Below are 22,229 nucleotides of genomic sequence, written 5' to 3' on the forward strand. Positions count from 1 at the left end.
ATCATAGCAATATGACTGAAAAATTGTTAAAGCTATGTTAAAAATCAAAATCATACACAAACATTGTCTTCCTCTAATTATTTGTAAATTAAATGAAAGGTGAGAAGAGAAGATCAAAGATAGAGGTTGAGAAGGTAAACTCACCTAAGATAAAGGATCCTCACTGAGTGCAACTTGCCATACAACTTTTTACTCATAAGAATACAAGAGAACTAAACCATAGAAGATGGAAAAGAATGAAGAAGATCAGTCTTATAAAGAGAAAAGTAGTTCAGATATATATAATGGGTTGGTGGTCTTGCAATTATATTTGCTAAGGGGATGTACATTAAAATGAGATTTTAATTCTAACAATTTAGTACAGTCCTTACCACCTACTAAACAACCACAAAACCTGTGAAAAGTGACAACCTTGTAACTTGAACTGTTGTGAAGTAGAGGAAAGATCTCAAAAACAATTTTGCAAAAATTAACATATACAAAAGACCAACATAGCAGTCTATCATGCTGGCGTTAACTCATTATTTGTGGTTGGTTGTAGCACAATGCCAAACAAGTTACTATAATTTTTTCTCACCAATATCTGCTGAAGAGGTTATTGCTTTAATTATACCAGTATCCTTGAGTGAGTTTAGATTGAACTACTTTATAGAAGATAGTGTATTACTATAATATATATGGCTTCAATGCTTACAGACCATTAAGTTTCTATTTTGAAACATTACATTGGTAGTATGCAGAGAATGAGATATATTTCTCCAACCCTATAGACATCAGGTATTGTAGCCTTAATACAAGGGCTATTTTGTCATTGGGTGCTACAGAATTTCAGGTCAGTCGGGAACCATATTCTGTTATGTAAACAACAAAAATGGAACTGAGACCCAAATTAATTCCAGATGGATTCTCTAACTTTGAATTATACATGAGGAAAGTCAAAGACTGCTAACAAAGATAGCAAAGAAAGCACGGACAATGAATTTCAAAAAGAACTCTCAAGTTCAGTAACTACAATCATTAATTACACCATTGACAACCAACTATAATTCTAAATTGCTTGTCTTTGGCAATCAGAGATCTATAAGGATGTCTACTAAATTGGATACAGCATGTAGATTTTGCACCATTTCCTTGATCAACTAAGTCACACAAATAATTACTATAAGGTATGTTATTAAAGATTACTAGGGTCACTAGCAGTTACAAATGTGTTTCACAGTAAAATCAATTCATATGACAGAAATTGTCCATAAAAAATTTAGCAAAAAGCTGTGCTAAATAGATTTTCATGTCCTGCCAATTACATCTGACTTGCACATTAAGTAAAAAGAATGTGTATCATTAAGAATCCAGATCAATTTAGATTTTATTAGGTTAAAGCTAGAGTTGAAGAGCGAAGCGAACAAGTAATTAGATAAATTGATAAACTATGATCTAAACGTAAAGAACAACAGTATTGAAACTTGCGTGATATTGTTAAATTAACTGATGCAGCCAATTTCAGTTTGTACAAAGACATTTTGACACTCGGGGTATATAAAACATTTGAAGAAAATAATTTGATATTAAATGTGACGAGAACAAATTGATAATAATCGACAACTGTGGAGAAAAGTTACAATGATAATAAAAATTGCTGAATACACATGCATATAGATAACAAGAAGATTTTGGGTGCTCAAGATTTGCTCACTACGACATTAAATTCATTCTCCATCCATGCTTTTCAAAATCTACAAACTGTTACAGAAAGACCTGGTGTAATGCAATACTTGCAACACATTTAGCAAAGATATTTTCAGATATTACAGAAAGAATTAAAACAGAAGAAACAGAATGATAAGGCAGCTAACAGGTTAGTTGATGACTTCAAAGCCTGTTTGATGGAGAAGAAGCTGACAGCTACAGCCAACAGTCTTTCATGGTTACAGAAGAGGAGTGGTCTTTGAAGAAGTCAGTCGAAAGATAGTGGACTCGACGAAGAACTCAAATTTGAATAAAAGCATCATCAGATTGATGGGGACAACCCAAGACTTTTCTCTATACCGAATGTCAGTGAAAAATTCAAAATGATTTACAATCGGACTTTATCAACTCTCAAAGATAAACTAAAGTAAAATGTAATGTCATCTAAAACATGCAAATAAATACATTGAGAAGGATATCACAGTTAGGAGTCATGCAAAGTAGTATGGACAAATTGGATTAAATGGTAAAATGATTGAGAAAAGATTTAAATGATCTGGTAGAGATGTTTATAGCAGAGACAAATGAATTTAAAATGAAACATCTTACAGTCAGTACTTGTGCTAACAACCTATAATATGTTGTAGCCATAAAGAATTTGGCTTGAATGAAAGAATTGTTGCAGTTAAATCCACGACCGAAGGAGACGTGAGATATTAAAAACTGAATGAAACAGAAATGGGGTACAAGGAGTAGTTAATAATTGACAGTTTAAAGAAGAAATTGAATGCTACATTACAAAATGGAGGATGCAGAGAAATTAATACCTAGACACATAATGCTTGATGATTATAGAATTGCACAAAAGTCAACAGTGTAAAGATGGTGTTAAGTCTTTTGTGAATATAAATGACAGAAATTTGTATGCTAAAGAAGCAGCAGCAAAACGTGAGCCAAGTTAAGGATTCTTGGAATTTTTAAATCTAGAGGTTTCACTACTGACTTTAGTTATTACTTGTACATTTAATTTGTACGTTTTGATGAAGCAGTCAAGATCACACTATAAATAATGTAGAAATAAATGTAGTTCAAAGGAGTATTCAATTTTTATCAACTTAAATTTTGTATGTATCCCCCGATATAATATTCTATCCAGAATAAATTATCTTGAACTCTACGATGGATGATATGTAGATAACAGAATGTTACCTACTCCTTAGACATAAGTAAGTCTGTGTTTTGAGAATGTATCTCGATTAGCTTACAAAACTTATCTCCCTTTAGGTCCGTTATTAAGTACAAATCTAAGTAAATGTATAGATGCATTGTAGCCCAATTATTTACAATTTTATTTCTTAAGAAAAAAAAAAAACAAACAAACAGAGGAACTGAAGGAGAGGAAACAGAAAAGATAACAGTGAGATATTGTGAGGAGAACAGAAAAGAAGAAAAAGAACTGGATGAATGCAAGAATGTATATAGTAATCGCACAGATTTATCATGTAGCCATTCTATTTTTATTTGATAACATTCATTTAATAATGGTACTTCTTTCGCGTATTTTGGTAAAGTATTTCAATTAGTGGGAGAAAATATGTATAACTTTCCTTAAATGACTTGTTGTGGTTTTGGAATTTAGAAATTATTACCTGACGATGGCAGTAAAAAGGTTGAATATGGACCCTCTTGATTTAAAATTTTGTACACATACTTAGATTTACTTTAATAGAAGGTATTCCTAGTTGATTTAGTACACGAGTGGTATCTGTATAATTTTCACCTAATATAATAGTCAGAGTGGTATCTGTATAATTTTCACCTAATATAGTAGTCAATACGCGTTTATGGAGTCTGAACAGTTTAGTGCAATAGGTCTGGTGACAGTTTTACCATATTACCATGCCATATAACAATAACCAAAGTACGATTGAACATAGCTTTTCATAAAGCTTAACTGTGTTAAATTGGGAGGAACTGTTCAATCTTCAATTGAAACCAGAGTGTAGAGAATGTAAAGAAGACTTTCATCATTATGTGTCGAATGTGTTAATTCAGTATTAGGTCGTTATCAGTATGCACACACAAACACATAAACACACACATTGTTACGATTGTGTGGTCTTAAAACAAGTAAATTTGTATTATTGAACAATATAATTTATTCCCCATAATGCAATATAATATAATTTATTCCCCATATTGTAAAGTTAATGAACTAAAAATCAACAGTATAGTGAATGAATTCCTAATCCTAAATGTTCTATCCATTCCAAAGGTTTCGAGTAATCCATATCGGATATTTAACGTACATCAAATTCAGCTTTCTTTCAGATACCAATTACTGATGATTATATTTAGAAAGGAAAGTATAAATATGTCTAATTCAAAAACTACTGGCTTTGGTGGTTTGTCGGTGAATCTCTTTAAAATGTCCATAGACTACGTTGTTGAACCAATGACTTGCATATGTATTATGTCCGTAGGCACAACTGCGTTGATAGGGGAAAAAGCTACAGTTACCACTTGTTTTTAGTCAGGAGACGAATCAAGTACCATCAGTTATAAACTTGTATCTGTTCTCCTAATTGTTAGCAAAATTATAGAAAGACATGTTTTCAATTCAAGTTGTTACTCTTTGTCAAAACTAAACTGATACCCCGTGTCAATCAGGATTCTGTCCAAATCATTCCTGCGAGAGAACATTCGGTGGTTTGATTGATAATTAGTTGAATACAGATGATGAGAAATTAACTAGAGTTTTGTTCATAATAATGTTACTCATGCAGTTTTACTACATAAATTGTCAGCATATAACGTTGCGAAACCTTCATAACGATGGTTTTCATCCTATCTCAATAGTAGCAGGAGAGGTACTGTCACGGATTTTAAGGAAATTTCCATTGGAGTACGGCTAGGATCAGTTCTAGGCCTTTTCTTTTTCATATTGTATTTATATATTTAAAAAAAAATTAGCAATGTGTTTGAAGCATTCTGCATTGCCTATTTATACAGATGATACATCACATTATGTTAGAGATAAAGATATTAGCATTGTTGAGAGCAAAAAATCGATAATTTACAATGTGCTGTGCAATGGGTGTATGACAATAAACTTGACTTAAATTTACAGCAACCCAGTTACGCCCTACATGCTTGTATAGACGTGTATTGGATGTAAATGGTACGAAAATGGAAACTTTCAAATGTGCCAAAATTTTAGGTGTCCCTATTGATAAAACTTTATCCTGGTTAAACCATTTTAAGCATTCGTTTTAAAAGTATATTAGAAAACAGGAATTTAAAAAAGTGATAAAGGTTTATGTCCGAGCAGTTGATCCGAAAAATGTATTGCAGTTGATCCGAAAAATGTATTGCTGTTTCTCTACGTTTTTATCTACTGTTCTGCTGAGAGAAGAGAACCCCCTAATTCCTCTTTCACGCAGAGACTATTCACGTGACCGAAGAAAAAGCATCTATGGTGATTTTAAATGTCAAATACATTTTGAAATCTTCATCTTCTCTTTTCAACACTCCTAGGCGGATGATAATTAAGGATTATACTATTTTTTGAGAAAACTATTTTTTCTTTCGTGGTCAAAAATACTTTAGCGCCGAAGTATTTCGGTAGATGCTAACCTTGTAGATTTTGGATAATTTCACGTATATTGTTTTATATTTTAATTGGAGGGCTATATTGTAAACTAGCTGTTTGTTTATTATGTCACCCTGGAAGTATTACAAATATTATTATTATTATTATTATTATTGCATAAAATATTTTTGGTGCACACATGGATATTTTAAAATAATATGTTTGTCGTAGTGATATGTTATATATGTATTATTATTATTATTATTATTATTATTGTAGTTATTTTTATTATTATGTAGTTTGCCACAGGCTTAACTTGAGTTTGAAATTTATACAAATAAAAAATTTACAAATATATTGATGGAGGCCCCGAGTCTAAAGCGCTCTCCGTTACGGATCACTGCCATCTCCCCTCTGTCTGCGTGGGTTCGAGTCTCAGATTCGGACAATGTGGATATGTGAGAAAGCTTGCCAGTAGCTTCTCGTGGGTCGGTGGTTCTTTCCGGGGTTTTCCCTGGTTCTTCCTCCACTATTAATACTGGCCGCCATGAAAAATGGCGTTAAACAGTACAACAACAAATATAATGATGTATGTATGTGTGAGCTTGCGTATGCGTGTGTGCTTATTCGATGACATTGGAAATAAAGTACCACGAACAAAGTGTACGGGATCAAGGTAGAGAACCAGTCAACAAATTGATAAGACTATCGAAAAGGTCGCAGAACCGTGCTCGTTGACACGTCGTATGTTTCAAAGCTCATTCAGACGTTTAGAGTTAAATTGCCACGAACCAGAGGAAATAACCATGTGGCTTCTATTCCTCGTAACTCTCTGTGTACTTTCTTGTGAAGGTAAGTAATAAATACCTTATAGATAACTTTTCTAGGCGTATGAGGAAAAAAAAAACGTCATGTCATATAAATACAAAAGAAGAAGTCATGACCTGATCTGTTAATTTTACTGTGGATTCTTGGATCAATGCTAAATTAACCCAATAGCCCGACGCTCTGGGCCCCTCCTGTAGTCCATGTGAGGTGCCTGTCGAGCTAGTCGAAATAAAATTGTAATTAACTGAGAAAACTTCTATCACGCTGATGAAATTCGGAAATTTAATATATATAATTGGACAGGGGTGTAAAATGCGATCACGGGCCCAGGGGTAACAAACACCCGGGCCTCTCCTAGTTCTTGTTCAAACAATTTTTTTTTCTTTTCTTTTATAAAATTAAAATGTGTTTTTCCGCCTGGGCTGCCTTATGGGTCCTGGTCTCGGGGATATAGCTCCGGTTGCCCCCCCCCCTTGTCAGCTCTGGAAATGGAAGAACAAAGTGCGAGGACTCGCAAGTAATGAGTGATGGTATTCCCTCAACCTCGCCTCCAAAGCCATCACAAAAACGCAAATGAAGAAGCACGACCTTAACAGAATGGTCATCCAGGGACGAGCTGGACGAGATGCTAAGACAGGAGATTCCCTCCCTCCTTTAGAACGAGGAGATAGTTTCTGCCAAGAACAACGATAACAGCCTCGGGAATGATAACGATTGAAGAATGTCGATAAAATAAATCAAAACAACAACTAAGCAAATCGGGCAACATACAACAATAATAGAATGATTTAAACAACAATTTAGAACTAACAGTGCCGCCTTCAATGATAACATGCAAGGAAGAAACCTCCGTGATATATCATTGAACATAAAGGGAGTCCAAAACAGCAAAAGACTCTAACTTTCTAAAGATTACGATCTAATATTACTACAGGAAGTGCATACTATAGATATAACAAAACTAAATCGGCAAATTAAACTGAATTTAGATAATATGATGAGCACGCCAAATCCATAGAGGGAAGTAGTATGACCTTAGTAGTTAAGTGGGGCACCCTAGGGACAATGGGACTTAGCATTAAAAAGACCCCTGGGCAACTCTAGGGACAATGGAAATTTAACATGGAGAAAAATCGTGGGTCACTCTAGGGACAATGGGAATTTAACATAGAGTTTGGGTCTGTCTAGGGACAAGGGAAATTAACATGGGAATAGAGTTTGGGCTTGCCTAGGGACAAGGGGAATTGAACATGGGGGAATAAAGTGTGGGTCTATCTAGGGACTAGGGGAATTTAACATATGGAAATTGAACATGGTGGGTCTGTATATCGTCAAGGGGAATTGAACATGGTGGGATTGCCTAGGGACAATGATGGTAGAGGGTCAAACACAACAGAGACAGAAACATACATACACTATTACAAGCGTGAGATTTATATATAAAGCATTACCAAGACCTGAAATCTTGCTGGGGTGTTCAAAAATTTGCATAATTGTAATGATGCTATAAATAGCTATAATCAAGGAAATGCTCAACGACAAAATGGATGTGACTAAAAGTAACGCTAAAATGACGAAATTGTCCCAGAATTTAAAGGAAAATAAACATATCCCCGAAAATTAAGTTACAATGGTTTAGACTAAAATGGATAAAATTAGTAACTACTTACAATATCAACTTCTGTGACGATCGTGGATAAATACCTATGTATCTATAATCAGCTGAAATTCCTATGAAATCCCACTATCTATTTATAGCTCCAACTTGTGGGTTTTTCCTTTGGAAAATCCCACTATCTTTTTATAGCCTCAGCCTGAGTGACGTTCCTGTTTATGAATTCTAGTATATATGTATAGCTACAAAATGTGGAAATCCCCAAGTCGACATTTATAGTCTCAAAATTTCCAGCGTCAGTGACGTCACTGTACTGAACACTGGGGGATAAATGGCAACAGTGTTGCAAGTGGCTGACCTGAATACGCGCTACTGTAGGTAGGTAGGTAGAGTGTATCTGATCGGGATAAAGTGAGTTTTATAGGGACAAACAGAGACCAATACACACACACACACAAGCGCGCAGACACACTCACACACACACACACACACACACAGGGAAGAGGAAAAAACAAACCCCAAATATAATATCCACACTCGGGAGGTAGAAAAAAAAACAACCAAATATACGATCTACACAACGTACGCTAACACACACACACACACACACACACACACACCACAGAGGGAAGAAGAATAAAACCATTATACACTATCCACACGGATTGAAGAAATAACCCTTTATATATACAATCAACAGAGAGTGTAGAGAATAACCCATTATATTCCATCAACACGGAGTGAAGAAGAAAAAGTTTTTTGAAAGCGTCTAAGCCCTCACCTGCAATGACCAACTCTGCCAAACACCTACACCCCACCCCACCCCACTCCCAACACTACAAAACCCATTTAACCCGTTATTTTATGGCATCAGTGTGTGCTTTAGGAAACATCAAGACACAAAAATGATGGATGAATAGACTGACTATTGTTTACGAACTTGCATGCCTAAAGAGCGTGCGTGAAGGAAAACATCCTTCCATTTCAATTCTAACTAAAACATGATCCAGAGGGATAGAGAGAGGTGAAAGAGCACAATTTCATAAAGTGTGAGTAAAAACAAAACACGCCATCCTTATTATACAATGTCAAGACCAAGAGACACTTACGTTTTCTTTCTGGTCTATTCTCTTTTAGAAGGTAGTATGAAATTTCACATCAGGGCCAACGCATCGGCTCACATTGTCAATTTTTCCATTTCCATGTCTTTACTGGCACAAGTTCTTCATCATCTTCAATTTCTTCTTCTTCTTCTTCTGAATCCCTCTTCTCTGTTTCGTCTTGTTTTTTGTTTCTTCTCTTTTCTCGTAGGGCACTCTGAATTCCAGTGTCCTTTCCCCTGACAACAATATTAGGTATCTTGACTTTTGTCTCTCTTTCTTAGACGAAGCAGGTATTTTGGAGACAAATACCCATTTACCTTTGCAGATATAGCAAACTTCATTAGCACACACTTTCGTATGACTCTCATCAAATCAACGACCAAAAGAGTAAGTTTTGTTGCCACTTTCGCCTGTGAATTATGCTTTCGTATGACTTTTAGCAAATATTTGACCAGCAGGTCGATCTGTGCTGACTCTTCCATCTTCGTGATCGTTTGAGAGCGGAATGAATACTCTGACGCTAAGACACTCTCCTTATATACAGGGACCTGCTGCGTATGAAACCTAGTCAAATGTAATTTTGCAATAAGATGAAACGATTTCATTGAGGAAGTAAAAGGCAATGATGTACCGTATCGCCTTACACAAAACCTGAAGTGTTAGCTCAGATCCGTGTCAGCAATTTCGAAGACGACATAACTGAGCTTTCATCAATGCTCTCCAATTATGCCACAAAACCACGAGTCCTGATTCACGCCAAAAGAAATTTCGTTCGGTCCATAAAAAATAGTATCACATCTGAGAAACGCAAAAACGAACTTCCAGAAAACTGAGAACGACGGCTTACACCTACAACGTAAATGTATGAGTTCAAGTAGTGCGTAAAACTTAGTCAAATTAAATTTTTATAGTCAAGACGAAACGATCTCTTTTCGAACAAGAAAGCAGACACCAAGCGACAATGGCAATCCGTGTCACACAACACTTTTCAAAATGTATATTATCAGAGGTTTGTTCTAGCGATCTGCACGGTTAAATTAAATGTTGATGTATTTTGCAATAAGACGGACACAATTTCCATGGGATCGCCCATGGTACGATTGTTCGTGCATTAGTTTAATTTTTAAAAATATTTTTTATATAAATCGCCTATAGGATAGACCCAGTAAAGCATGGCCATTCTCGTCACTGTCTGAATAGCTACTCAAGTCAATTCGAAGTGAACGCGGTAAGAAAATAAGTATAGCCAATGAAATGGCTTACAACGGGTGATGCATTGTTTTGTTCTAGGACTGTGTGGCATAATAATCCCTATGTTCTTGCGTTGTTACCATTACAGTGCAGACAGACTGAAATGTGAACTTACAAGCCCTCTTTGTCTGTGTTGTACCATTTCTTCTTACCACATCAAAATACTGAGCGTCACAGTATTGGTTCGCGTTTTCAAGCTGACCATTTTTTTTTATATCTCACTTAAACATTTTAACATAAACACTCACACTCACATCGGTAGAGTCAGAACAGATGTGTTACAGTATTGAGGGGCATGTTATCTTTTTTTGTTCAAACTAATAAATTTGGGGTTTGTATGAAGTAAAGAACCGAAAGTACAGTGAAACTCGAGGGAGATGACCCAATCTGTCTATTGATGCGTGTATTTACTTAAGAAGAAATATGACCTCTAAAACACAAAGAGATACGGCAAGCATGATTAGAATGAACATAACGATGTTTTCCTTCACGCCCGTGTAATTTAGAGCTTCAATCCTCTTTGAAGACAAACTTGGTCTCCTTTTGTAGGGCTTGAAATAATAAAAAACCTGAAAAAATCTTAAGCACTTTGCTATAGATAATTTCATCAACAGACTAAACAACATAAATACCGTTACAACACTAGAAAGCCTTAAATCTTCTATCAAAAAGAAATGCATCAAAAAATTAAAAATTAACGATAACTAACCAATGAAACCGAATTTAATAAAGGCAGTGACATGTGAAGAAATGGCTCTCACTTTGGAAAGGTAGGCGAATGTACTCTGTCATGCACCATCAACTTAAAAAAAATTATAAACAGAGAGAAACCTGAATTCAAAATTCAGTTGTTTTTTCTTCAAAATTGTTTCGTTTCTTTTTTCTTTTTTGGAACAAAGCTAAGCACTAATATAGAGTGGAAAAGGGAAAATGCACATACAAGCTTTGATATTTCTGAAAAAATGAGGGGATATTCCTAACGTTCATAACCACCTATATATGCTTGGACTTGTCTGTGATTTATCCACAAAACAAGATGTACATATTTCTGGTCAAGCTGCAAGTGTGTGCGTGTTTTTAAAAATGGTAAAAATTGGATATACAATTTTCTCGTGACACTTATAAAGTGAAGAGTCTGTGCAAGTGTCAAATGCCAAAGTCATATAAGTTTTGTATTTTGTACGGCTTGTAAAGGTTTCCACTTTAGAAAATGTGAAGTATCACAAGTTATTATCACAAACAGAAGTGGAACATAGGGGCTTGCAAGAAAGAAAATAACCCAGACAGTTGGTGTCATCAAGAGTGCTAGAGACGGTACCTGAACTTGCTTGCTTGCTTACTTGAATTAAAGTGATTTTCGCTCTAATGGAGCATATATCACTTGTTTAATAACGCACCGCGTGATTTTTAATTACTCCTGGGGAAGGAAAGAGAGCCTCATCCCCCAGGCTTTTATGTACTCACAGACTACTTTTAAATTTAGCCACTCAGGTGTAGGACTAACTAGTCCTTAACAACCTGACTGAAAGGCTTTAAACATGAGTGGGACTAGTCTCACCACACATTCATTTTTCTGTCCGAGCGTGGTAAAGGAGGGAAAAGGTGCTCAGCAAGACAGCCATGGGTGTTAAGTACTCAACAAAACGCTAGCCCGTACTTATTTCAAATCAAGTCGTGTCACCAAAAAAGACGACGTGTACGACATCAAAAGCATTGTCAAACGCAGAATGCCTCAATGCTAACTGGCTAGGTCTGCATTTCTTGCTCCCGCTGCTGTTGCGTATATTTCTTCCCTCCACACCGAGTTCTGGGCCTAATTCTTTTAATTTCGTTGTACCCGAACTTACATTATCCATATTATCACCAACAAAAAACAAAAACAAAACAAAAACGCACAGACCTAAAAGAAACACTCACTCACTTTTTTACAGAACATTACTATTTTTAAAATTTTGATAAGCGACGGAAACGAAGGACTTAGAGTCACACTTTCTAACCAAGATAAAGAAATCATGTGCTGATAGACTCACTTCTGTATTTTTTCTTCTAACTGACTAACATATCATAGGCAATGGAATGTTATTTCTTTTCGAGAGTATGGGGTAGCTCTGAAATTTTTTTTTGGAACTTGAAGCTATGGCGGTCGCTTAGGTGATAAGATGGCGACCTCCTCTGACGACAGGCTTTCTCACAGGATAAGGTCTGCTTCTTCGGAAAAGAGAAGAAGAACTCTTTGGTGTCGATACGACAATCGACAAAGCCTCTGTCAGGTTCATGCTGCTGCTGTTGCTGCTCTCTCTGCTGTTTATGAAGTCTGTACTTCTCCATCCATTCTTCTTTCTCCTTCTTGAATTCCTCCTTGAAGAGCTCTTATTTCAGGTCTTCAGTGACTTTCAACATTATGATATTGTCTATCTCTTCAGGTCTCGGTATCAGACTTGTCATGACCCTATGCAAATTCACATAGGCTTCGTTCAACTTGGCTAATCTTGAGCACATCTTCGTAGGAAGATAAGTTAACAATGGATAGGCAGACTGGAGACTGCCCCGTTTTTATTCTCAAAGCGCGGACGTGAAGGAAAACATTGCTACACGGTTTTCGAGCCGGAACGTTCAAATAGTGTTATGGGAGGGAAAGAGAGAAGTCAAAGAGCATGAATCAACATTCCTATAGCCAAACAAACCACAAAGGCATTTTTTTCTTCAAAACACAACATTTTTTTATTCATACTAACAAACAACTCTAACATTTTTTTAACAATAATCCAACACTATAACATCAAACATTTTTTTCAAATACCAAACATTTTTTCAAATACCAAACATTTTTTTCAAATACCAAACATTTTTTTCAATTCACACTCTACTTTAAACAGGGCTGACAACGTTGTGAATGAAATTGTGATTTCCACTGTTGGAAGTCATTAGGCCATTGATGGACACTACGTTTCCTAGTTAGAGACAAAAGATAAGCATACTGGTCACAAAACCATCGATCTACTTTCACATCGTTTCTAGAAGAATGACGAGGATCAAAATGAGTCACTAAATGTTCTAAAGAATAGCCCAGGCTGCAATGATGCAGAAAATACACACAGTACTGTCCACACACCAAGGAATATGTGCCTTGTTATTTCACATTATTGAATCGTGTGGTCTGAGCATTTCTTCTCATAAAGTCAATGATATCGTCTTCCAAAGGGGGCAGTCCATAGGAATCAAAATATTCCACACATCCTTCTTGAGGAAAGTAGACGGCTACCCAGTGGGTTCCTGGGAGATGACTGTCGTCCGTGTTGATCACATAAGCTTGATGGTTTTGAGGTGTGCAATGAGGGAGTTCATCTTTAGCACAGACGACAGGATTCCAAGAAGCAGTGTACGAACTGTGGTTCAAAAGGTAATAAAGTTCTCAGGTATTCATTTTTTGTTTTTTTTTTCTTAAGTCATCAATTCGATCCTGACTTTCTGCTTGAAAATGTCTGACAAGTAACCGTTTTCTTCGCCTTGTCTCCCAACTCTGATCCAACAGAGCTTCGATGCAATGGATCTCTTGAGTTGTTAATGGAGCACAATAATGTTCACGCAAGCCTTTATAGCACTGTTGTAACACGTCTTCTTCCGAGATGAGACTCCAAGCTTCGTCCAGATATTCGTCCAATTGTTTCTTCTTGACTCAGCATCAGGCATTTATCGTGTTGAATTTCACTGGGATGATCGTTATGACATCCATAGCAATCTTTCTTGATCAATTCCTTAATTTTTTTTTGTCAAGACTATAGCATAACAGGAAACTAAATGTGATTCTTGTTCTGGCCATCCAGACTTCATCATGATGACTTCTTCGTCTTTGTCTTGGGGTTCTCCTTCCTCAGGATCTTCACATTCCATGTCCAAAGAATCCCTACTATATAAACATTGATAAAAGTCTTCCATGACTTCTAATAGTCTGGAATGACTTCTCTCAAACTGTTGATTTATATCGTATTGTCCAATTCAGCATACATGATGACGTTCACCGTATTATCTGCGCGTAGATTTTCTGCAAACTGAAATTCCACACGCATCTGGCCGGATTTTATAGGGTGAAAATGTCCCTCTTCGCTGTCTTGACTTACAATTCGTTAGAGAACCGTTTTCGAAAATGGAGTTTCACTGTAACTTTCCCTTTGGAGAATGGAATATTTTGTCCCAGATCTCCTTTTATAGCAATGTTGACAGTGTCTAAATACGACTTACTGACCAGCAAATAGTGAGGATGTACAAATTCACGGTGTACGTGATAGGTGTTTGCACCTTCCTGGTCATTGTTTGTGGTACTATCCACTTTGAAAGGAATGACACGCAGTAACGGCACAGAGGTGTGTCCCACCACGTTGTACTCCACCACATCGGAATACACAAAGATCACATTAAGTCCTTGGTTCAGTTCTACCGGGTTTCCAAAAGCTCTGTAAAAATCCATATTACTTTTGATCTTGGGGCTCATATTGTTTGCGACCATTTCTTCATGTCCACCCAAAATTTCAAACAAACTACCATTGAACCTGAGGGACAATGTGTCCGTATCTTGAAATTTGATCACGAGACGATGAGCCACTTTATGGTACTCAATCTTCACACTTTTTTTGGCTCTGTTCAGTGCTTTGCCAAAGGCTAAGTTGAACCTGTCCGCAATAGTGTCCACCAAATGTTCACCACTAAAATAATAACCTGAAGGAATTTTCAAGGTGTAGATAATGAAGGCTGGATTGCTGGCTGGTCTTGTGTTCCCTAAAAACCCGATTTTGTTGATTTCTTCCTCCAACTGGGCATTCAGGATTTCCACCTCGAAAGTGTTTTGCTTTTCGGTGATGTTTTTGATTTGTGTTGGGTGAATGATTTCCACTAAAGCCACTTCCCAATGGGCTTCGTGATCTAACTGGATGGTCTGAGGTAATTTGACCGTGTAACAGCACAACGTGTTCTTGGGAAACACCTCCATGGAACTGTCACTGGGTAAGGTTAGGTAAAATTGGTTGTTATTGCTCATAATTCCAGAGTTTTGTGGCTCTCCGAAGCGATACTGGCAGTTAGAGGAGTGTCTCCGCCCAAAATGGGGTTGTTGTTGTTGTTGTGGTTGTTGTTGTTGGAGTGGTGGCTGGCACTGGCACTGGACACTAGGTTCCCGTGGTTCCCGTTCGAGGAGAATTTCAGGGAGGGATTAGGAAGCAGGTAACCGATGTAACTGCTCAATACAATGGTCCACAATTGTTTGTCTCCTTGTTGCAAACTCAAATTGTCGATGGCTGCCCCGATGACACAATACACCACGAAGATTTGGCAGAAAAAGACGATTTGCGTTTTAGGCACACGTTCTCTATACCTCACCCACAAGGGTTGTTTTTGTAAATCTTGCAGAGAAGAATTGGGTGAAGGAGTGATCGCAGTAGCTTAATCTGTGTGAAAGGGAATGATGGTCACTTCTTTTTATAGTCGATGACGTGCGAAGCGTCGATCCAAGAATGATAACTGGTCGGATATCCTTTCCAACGTACTTTGACTTCTTTGACACGTCGTTTGCCCACTTTACGATTTCTGCGTTTGACAATGCCTTTGATGTCGTACACGTCGTCTTTTTTGGTGACACGACTTGATTTGAAATAAGTACGGGCTAGCGTTTTGTTGAGTACTTAACACCCATGGCTGTCTTGCTGAGCACCTTTTCCCTCCTTTACCACGCTCGGACAGAAAAATGAATGTGTGGTGAGACTAGTCCCACTCATGTTTAAAGCCTTTCAGTCAGGTTGTTAAGGACTAGTTAGTCCTACACCTGAGTGGCTAAATTTAAAAGTAGTCTGTGAGTACATAAAAGCCTGGGGGATGAGGCTCTCTTTCCTTCCCCAGGAGTAATTAAAAATCACGCGGTGCGTTATTAAACAAGTGATATATGCTCCATTAGAGCGAAAATCACTTTAATTCAAGTAAGCAAGCAAGCAAGTTCAGGTACCGTCTCTAGCACTCTTGATGACACCAACTGTCTGGGTTATTTTCTTTCTTGCAAGCCCCTATGTTCCACTTCTGTTTGTGATAATAACTTGTGATACTTCACATTTTCTAAAGTGGAAACCTTTACAAGCCGTACAAAATACAAAACTTATATGACTTTGGCATTTGACACTTGCACAGACTCTTCACTTTATAAGTGTCACGAGAAAATTGTATATCCAATTTTTACCATTTTTAAAAACACGCACACACTTGCAGCTTGACCAGAAATATGTACATCTTGTTTTGTGGATAAATCACAGACAAGTCCAAGCATATATAGGTGGTTATGAACGTTAGGAATATCCCCTCATTTTTTCAGAAATATCAAAGCTTGTATGTGCACTTTCCCTTTTCCACTCTATATTAGTGCTTAGCTTTGTTCCAAAAAAGAAAAAAGAAACGAAACAATTTTGAAGAAAAAACAACTGAATTTTGAATTCAGGTTTCTCTCTGTTTATAATTTTTTTTAAGTTGATGGTGCATGACAGAGTACATTCGCCTACCTTTCCAAAGTGAGAGCCATTTCTTCACATGTCACTGCCTTTATTAAATTCGGTTTCATTGGTTAGTTATCGTTAATTTTTAATTTTTTGATGCATTTCTTTTTGATAGAAGATTTAAGGCTTTCTAGTGTTGTAACGGTATTTATGTTGTTTAGTCTGTTGATGAAATTATCTATAGCAAAGTGCTTAAGATTTTTTCAGGTTTTTTATTATTTCAAGCCCTACAAAAGGAGACCAAGTTTGTCTTCAAAGAGGATTGAAGCTCTAAATTACACGGGCGTGAAGGAAAACATCGTTATGTTCATTCTAATCATGCTTGCCGTATCTCTTTGTGTTTTAGAGGTCATATTTCTTCTTAAGTAAATACACGCATCAATAGACAGATTGGGTCATCTCCCTCGAGTTTCACTGTACTTTCGGTTCTTTACTTCATACAAACCCCAAATTTATTAGTTTGAACAAAAAAAGATAACATGCCCCTCAATACTGTAACACATCTGTTCTGACTCTACCGATGTGAGTGTGAGTGTTTATGTTAAAATGTTTAAGTGAGATATAAAAAAAATGGTCAGCTTGAAAACGCGAACCAATACTGTGACGCTCAGTATTTTGATGTGGTAAGAAGAAATGGTACAACACAGACAAAGAGGGCTTGTAAGTTCACATTTCAGTCTGTCTGCACTGTAATGGTAACAACGCAAGAACATAGGGATTATTATGCCACACAGTCCTAGAACAAAACAATGCATCACCCGTTGTAAGCCATTTCATTGGCTATACTTATTTTCTTACCGCGTTCACTTCGAATTGACTTGAGTAGCTATTCAGACAGTGACGAGAATGGCCATGCTTGACTGGGTCTATCCTATAGGCGATTTATATAAAAAATATTTTTAAAAATTAAACTAATGCACGAACAATCGTACCATGGGCGATCCCATGGAAATTGTGTCCGTCTTATTGCAAAATACATCAACATTTAATTTAACCGTGCAGATCGCTAGAACAAACCTCTGATAATATACATTTTGAAAAGTGTTGTGTGACACGGATTGCCATTGTCGCTTGGTGTCTGCTTTCTTGTTCGAAAAGAGATCGTTTCGTCTTGACTATAAAAATTTAATTTGACTAAGTTTTACGCACTACTTGAACTCATACATTTACGTTGTAGGTGTAAGCCGTCGTTCTCAGTTTTCTGGAAGTTCGTTTTTGCGTTTCTCAGATGTGATACTATTTTTTATGGACCGAACGAAATTTCTTTTGGCGTGAATCAGGACTCGTGGTTTTGTGGCATAATTGGAGAGCATTGATGAAAGCTCAGTTATGTCGTCTTCGAAATTGCTGACACTGATCTGAGCTAACACTTCAGGTTTTGTGTAAGGCGATACGGTACATCATTGCCTTTTACTTCCTCAATGAAATCGTTTCATCTTATTGCAAAATTACATTTGACTAGGTTTCATACGCAGCAGGTCCCTGTATATAAGGAGAGTGTCTTAGCGTCAGAGTATTCATTCCGCTCTCAAACGATCACGAAGATGGAAGAGTCAGCACAGATCGACCTGCTGGTCAAATATTTGCTAAAAGTCATACGAAAGCATAATTCACAGGCGAAAGTGGCAACAAAACTTACTCTTTTGGTCGTTGATTTGATGAGAGTCATACGAAAGTGTGTGCTAATGAAGTTTGCTATATCTGCAAAGGTAAATGGGTATTTGTCTCCAAAATACCTGCTTCGTCTAAGAAAGAGAGACAAAAGTCAAGATACCTAATATCGTTGTCAGGGGAAAGGACACTGGAATTCAGAGTGCCCTACGAGAAAAGAGAAGAAACAAAAAACAAGACGAAACAGAGAAGAGGGATTCAGAAGAAGAAGAAGAAGAAATTGAAGATGATGAAGAACTTGTGCCAGTAAAGACATGGAAATGGAAAAATTGACAATGTGAGCCGATGCGTTGGCCCTGATGTGAAATTTCATACTACCTTCTAAAAGAGAATAGACCAGAAAGAAAACGTAAGTGTCTCTTGGTCTTGACATTGTATAATAAGGATGGCGTGTTTTGTTTTTACTCACACTTTATGAAATTGTGCTCTTTCACCTCTCTCTATCCCTCTGGATCATGTTTTAGTTAGAATTGAAATGGAAGGATGTTTTCCTTCACGCACGCTCTTTAGGCATGCAAGTTCGTAAACAATAGTCAGTCTATTCATCCATCATTTTTGTGTCTTGATGTTTCCTAAAGTACACACTGATGCCATAAAATAACGGGTTAAATGGGTTTTGTAGTGTTGGGAGTGGGGTGGGGTGGGGTGTAGGTGTTTGGCAGAGTTGGTCATTGCAGGTGAGGGCTTAGGTGCTTTCAAAAAACTTTTTCTTCTTCACTCCGTGTTGATGGAATATAATGGGTTATTTTCTACACTCTCTGTTGATTGTATATATAAAGGGTTATTTCTTCAATCCGTGTGGATAGTGTATAATGGTTTTATTCTTCTTCCCTCTGTGGTGTGCGTGTGTGTGTGTGTGTGTGTGTGTGTTAGCGTACGTTGTGTAGATCGTATATTTGGTTGTTTTTTTTTCTACCTCCCGAGTGTGGATATTATATTTGGGGTTTGTTTTTTCCTCTTCCCTGTGTGTGTGTGTGTGTGTGTGTGTGTGCGTGTGTGTGTGTGAGTGTGTCTGCGCGCTTATGTTGTGTGTGTGTGTGTATTGGTCTCTGTTTGTCCCTATAAAACTCACTTTATCCCGATCAGATACACTCTACCTACCTACCTACAGTAGCGCGTATTCAGGTCAGCCACTTGCAACACTGTTGCCATTTATCCCCTAGTGTTCAGTACAGTGACGTCACTGACGCTGGAAATTTTGAGACTATAAATGTCGACTTGGGGATTTCCACATTTTGTAGCTATACATATATACTAGAATTCATAAACAGGAACGTCACTCAGGCTGAGGCTATAAAAAGATAGTGGGATTTTCCAAAGGAAAAACCCACAAGTTGGAGCTATAAATAGATAGTGGGATTTCATAGGAATTTCAGCTGATTATAGATACATAGGTATTTATCCACGATCGTCACAGAAGTTGATATTGTAAGTAGTTACTAATTTTATCCATTTTAGTCTAAACCATTGTAACTTAATTTTCGGGGATATGTTTATTTTCCTTTAAATTCTGGGACAATTTCGTCATTTTAGCGTTACTTCTAGTCACATCCATTTTGTCGTTGAGCATTTCCTTGATTATAGCTATTTATAGCATCATTACAATTATGCAAATTTTTGAACACCCCAGCAAGATTTCAGGTCTTGGTAATGCTTTATATATAAATCTTACGCTTGTAATAGTGTATGTATGTTTCTATCTCTGTTGTGTTTGACCCTCTACCATCATTGTCCCTAGGCAATCCCACCATGTTCAATTCCCCTTGACGATATACAGACCCACCATGTTCAATTTCCATATGTTAAATTCCCCTAGTCCCTAGATAGACCCACACTTTATTCCCCCATGTTCAATTCCCCTTGTCCCTAGACAAGCCCAAACTCTATTCCCATGTTAATTTCCCTTGTCCCTAGACAGACCCAAACTCTATGTTAAATTCCCATTGTCCCTAGAGTGACCCACGATTTTTCTCCATGTTAAATTTCCATTGTCCCTAGAGTTGCCCAGGGGTCTTTTTAATGCTAAGTCCCATTGTCCCTAGGGTGCCCCACTTAACTACTGACCTTGCTGTCCTTGACTACAGGAAGGCTTTTGATCGTGACCTCCATGAAAGGCTCCTCTGTAAGTTGGACCACTATGGCATAAGGTGTAATACCCTGAAACGGATCTGAGATTTCCTAACAGACAGATCGCAAAGAGTTATAGCAGATGGAGCAGATCCATCCCCTGTTGTTAGTGGGGTACCTCAAGAGAGTGTTTTGGGTCCCATCCTCTTCGTGGTGTTCATGAATGACCTACCTGCGAGTGTCAAATCCAACACAAGACTTTTGCAGATGTCTGTATAGTCTGTAGGGAAATAAATGTCTCCAAGGACTGTGAGATCCTTCAAGAAGACCTGAAACAACTGGCCCTCTGGGAAAGAACTTGGTTTATGTCGTTCTACTCAGGAAAATGCCGCATCCTAAGAGTTTACAAGAAGAAATCACCAATCTTGTCCTAATATACTCTCAAGGGGCACAAGCTAGCCACTTAGCAGGCAACACAATATCTTGGGGTGGAATCGTCCAGAGACCTCTCTTGGAAAAGGCACATTGACAAGATAGTGAAAAAAAGGAAACAATAACCTTGGTTTCCTACGCCGCTACCTCCAAATCAACATTGAAGTAAGAAGTGCAGCATATTTCACTATGGTTCGACCAGGCCTTGAGTACTGCTCAGTTGTGTGGAATCCACATAATAAAAACTTATAAATAAGATAGAGATGGTTTAGAGGAGAGCTTCTAGATTCACCACGGGGCCCCGAGTGGCTGAGTGGTCTAAAGCGCTCAACATTACGGATCACTGCCATCTCACCTCTGTCTGCGTGGGTTCGAGTCTCGGATTCGGCCAATGTGGGTATCTGAGAAAGCTTGCCAGTAGCATCTCGTGGGTGGGTGGTTCTTTCCTGGGTTTTCAAGGGTTCTTCCTCCGCCATTTATACTGGCCGCCATGCATAGCCTATCTTGTGCTGAAAAATGGCGTTAAACCCTACAACAACAACAACAACTAGATTCACCACAAATAGATACCATAACACTAGCAGTGTCAGTGCAATGTTGAACTATCTCCAATGGGAATCACTCGAATCCAGGCGAGGCAAGGCCCATCTGACCATGTTATACAATATAGCCAACAACTTAGTGAACATACAAGCGGACAAACGCCTAACCCTAGCAAACAGCCGAACTAGGATAAACCACAGGAAAAGTTCCAATTAAAGTCAGCATCGACAAATTGTTTCAAGTTCAACTTCTGGTCATGTAGAATAGGGACTTGGAACAAATTAACATCAATACTTGCAGAAGATCCTGACTTGGTATATCACAAGCAGGATCTTTCCAAAACCACATTCTAATGAACTAGTCAGCTACAAATAATACCGAGTGGTTCTCCGGGCTATGCCGGTTGAGGTTCATTATCTCATGGCCGCTACCGTAGCTGGATTGGTCTGAGTATGAAGGGACGGAAATGTACACTGACACTCTTTTACTTATTTCTGTCTTTCCTATCATTACCCTTCTGACTGTCTTATCACTTCCATCTTACTTTATCTTTGACCATGCATCACCCGTTGGTAAATAGGCAAGTGAGACTGCGTCAACGTATTGATAGCTACAAAATATTAAATGGATACATTTCAGACGACAATACTGTTACAACAATTACAAAAATGGAAAAGGGATACTGAAAGTTGGGTAATTCTGTTTTGGAGAGAGAGGAATACAACGGGAAAATAATGACGCTGTTAGAAAACCTTACACTTAAGGAAAATAGAATCATGGTGAAACAGTGGGAAGAATTAAAGGGGGAAATAAAACACTAACAAAGACAGCACAATCAAACAAAGCCAGAGAAAGGGAATGGAAAATAGATCTAAGGAAATACTAAATGATAATAGTGTAACAATAAAGAAAAA

The 22,229-nt window shown here is 37.5% G+C and overlaps 1 protein-coding gene across 1 annotated transcript in view; it reads left to right on the forward strand.

The window, feature by feature from the left end:
• Positions 1-5,831: 5,831 nt before the first annotated feature.
• LOC149795385 (peptidoglycan-recognition protein SC2-like) overlaps positions 5,832-22,229 on the forward strand; it is a 46,967-nt gene continuing 30,569 nt past the window's right edge. Inside the window, exon 1 of the mRNA XM_089965173.1 lies at positions 5,832-6,130. Coding sequence (XP_089821299.1) covers positions 6,025-6,130 — 106 coding nt within the window. The 5' untranslated portion in view covers positions 5,832-6,024. The remainder of the gene's footprint in view (positions 6,131-22,229) is intronic.

This window comes from Sinohyriopsis cumingii, chromosome 7 (genome assembly GCF_028554795.1).
Source record: "Sinohyriopsis cumingii isolate HCF-2022 chromosome 7, ASM2855479v2, whole genome shotgun sequence".
Classification (NCBI taxonomy): Eukaryota; Metazoa; Mollusca; class Bivalvia; order Unionida; family Unionidae; genus Sinohyriopsis; species Sinohyriopsis cumingii.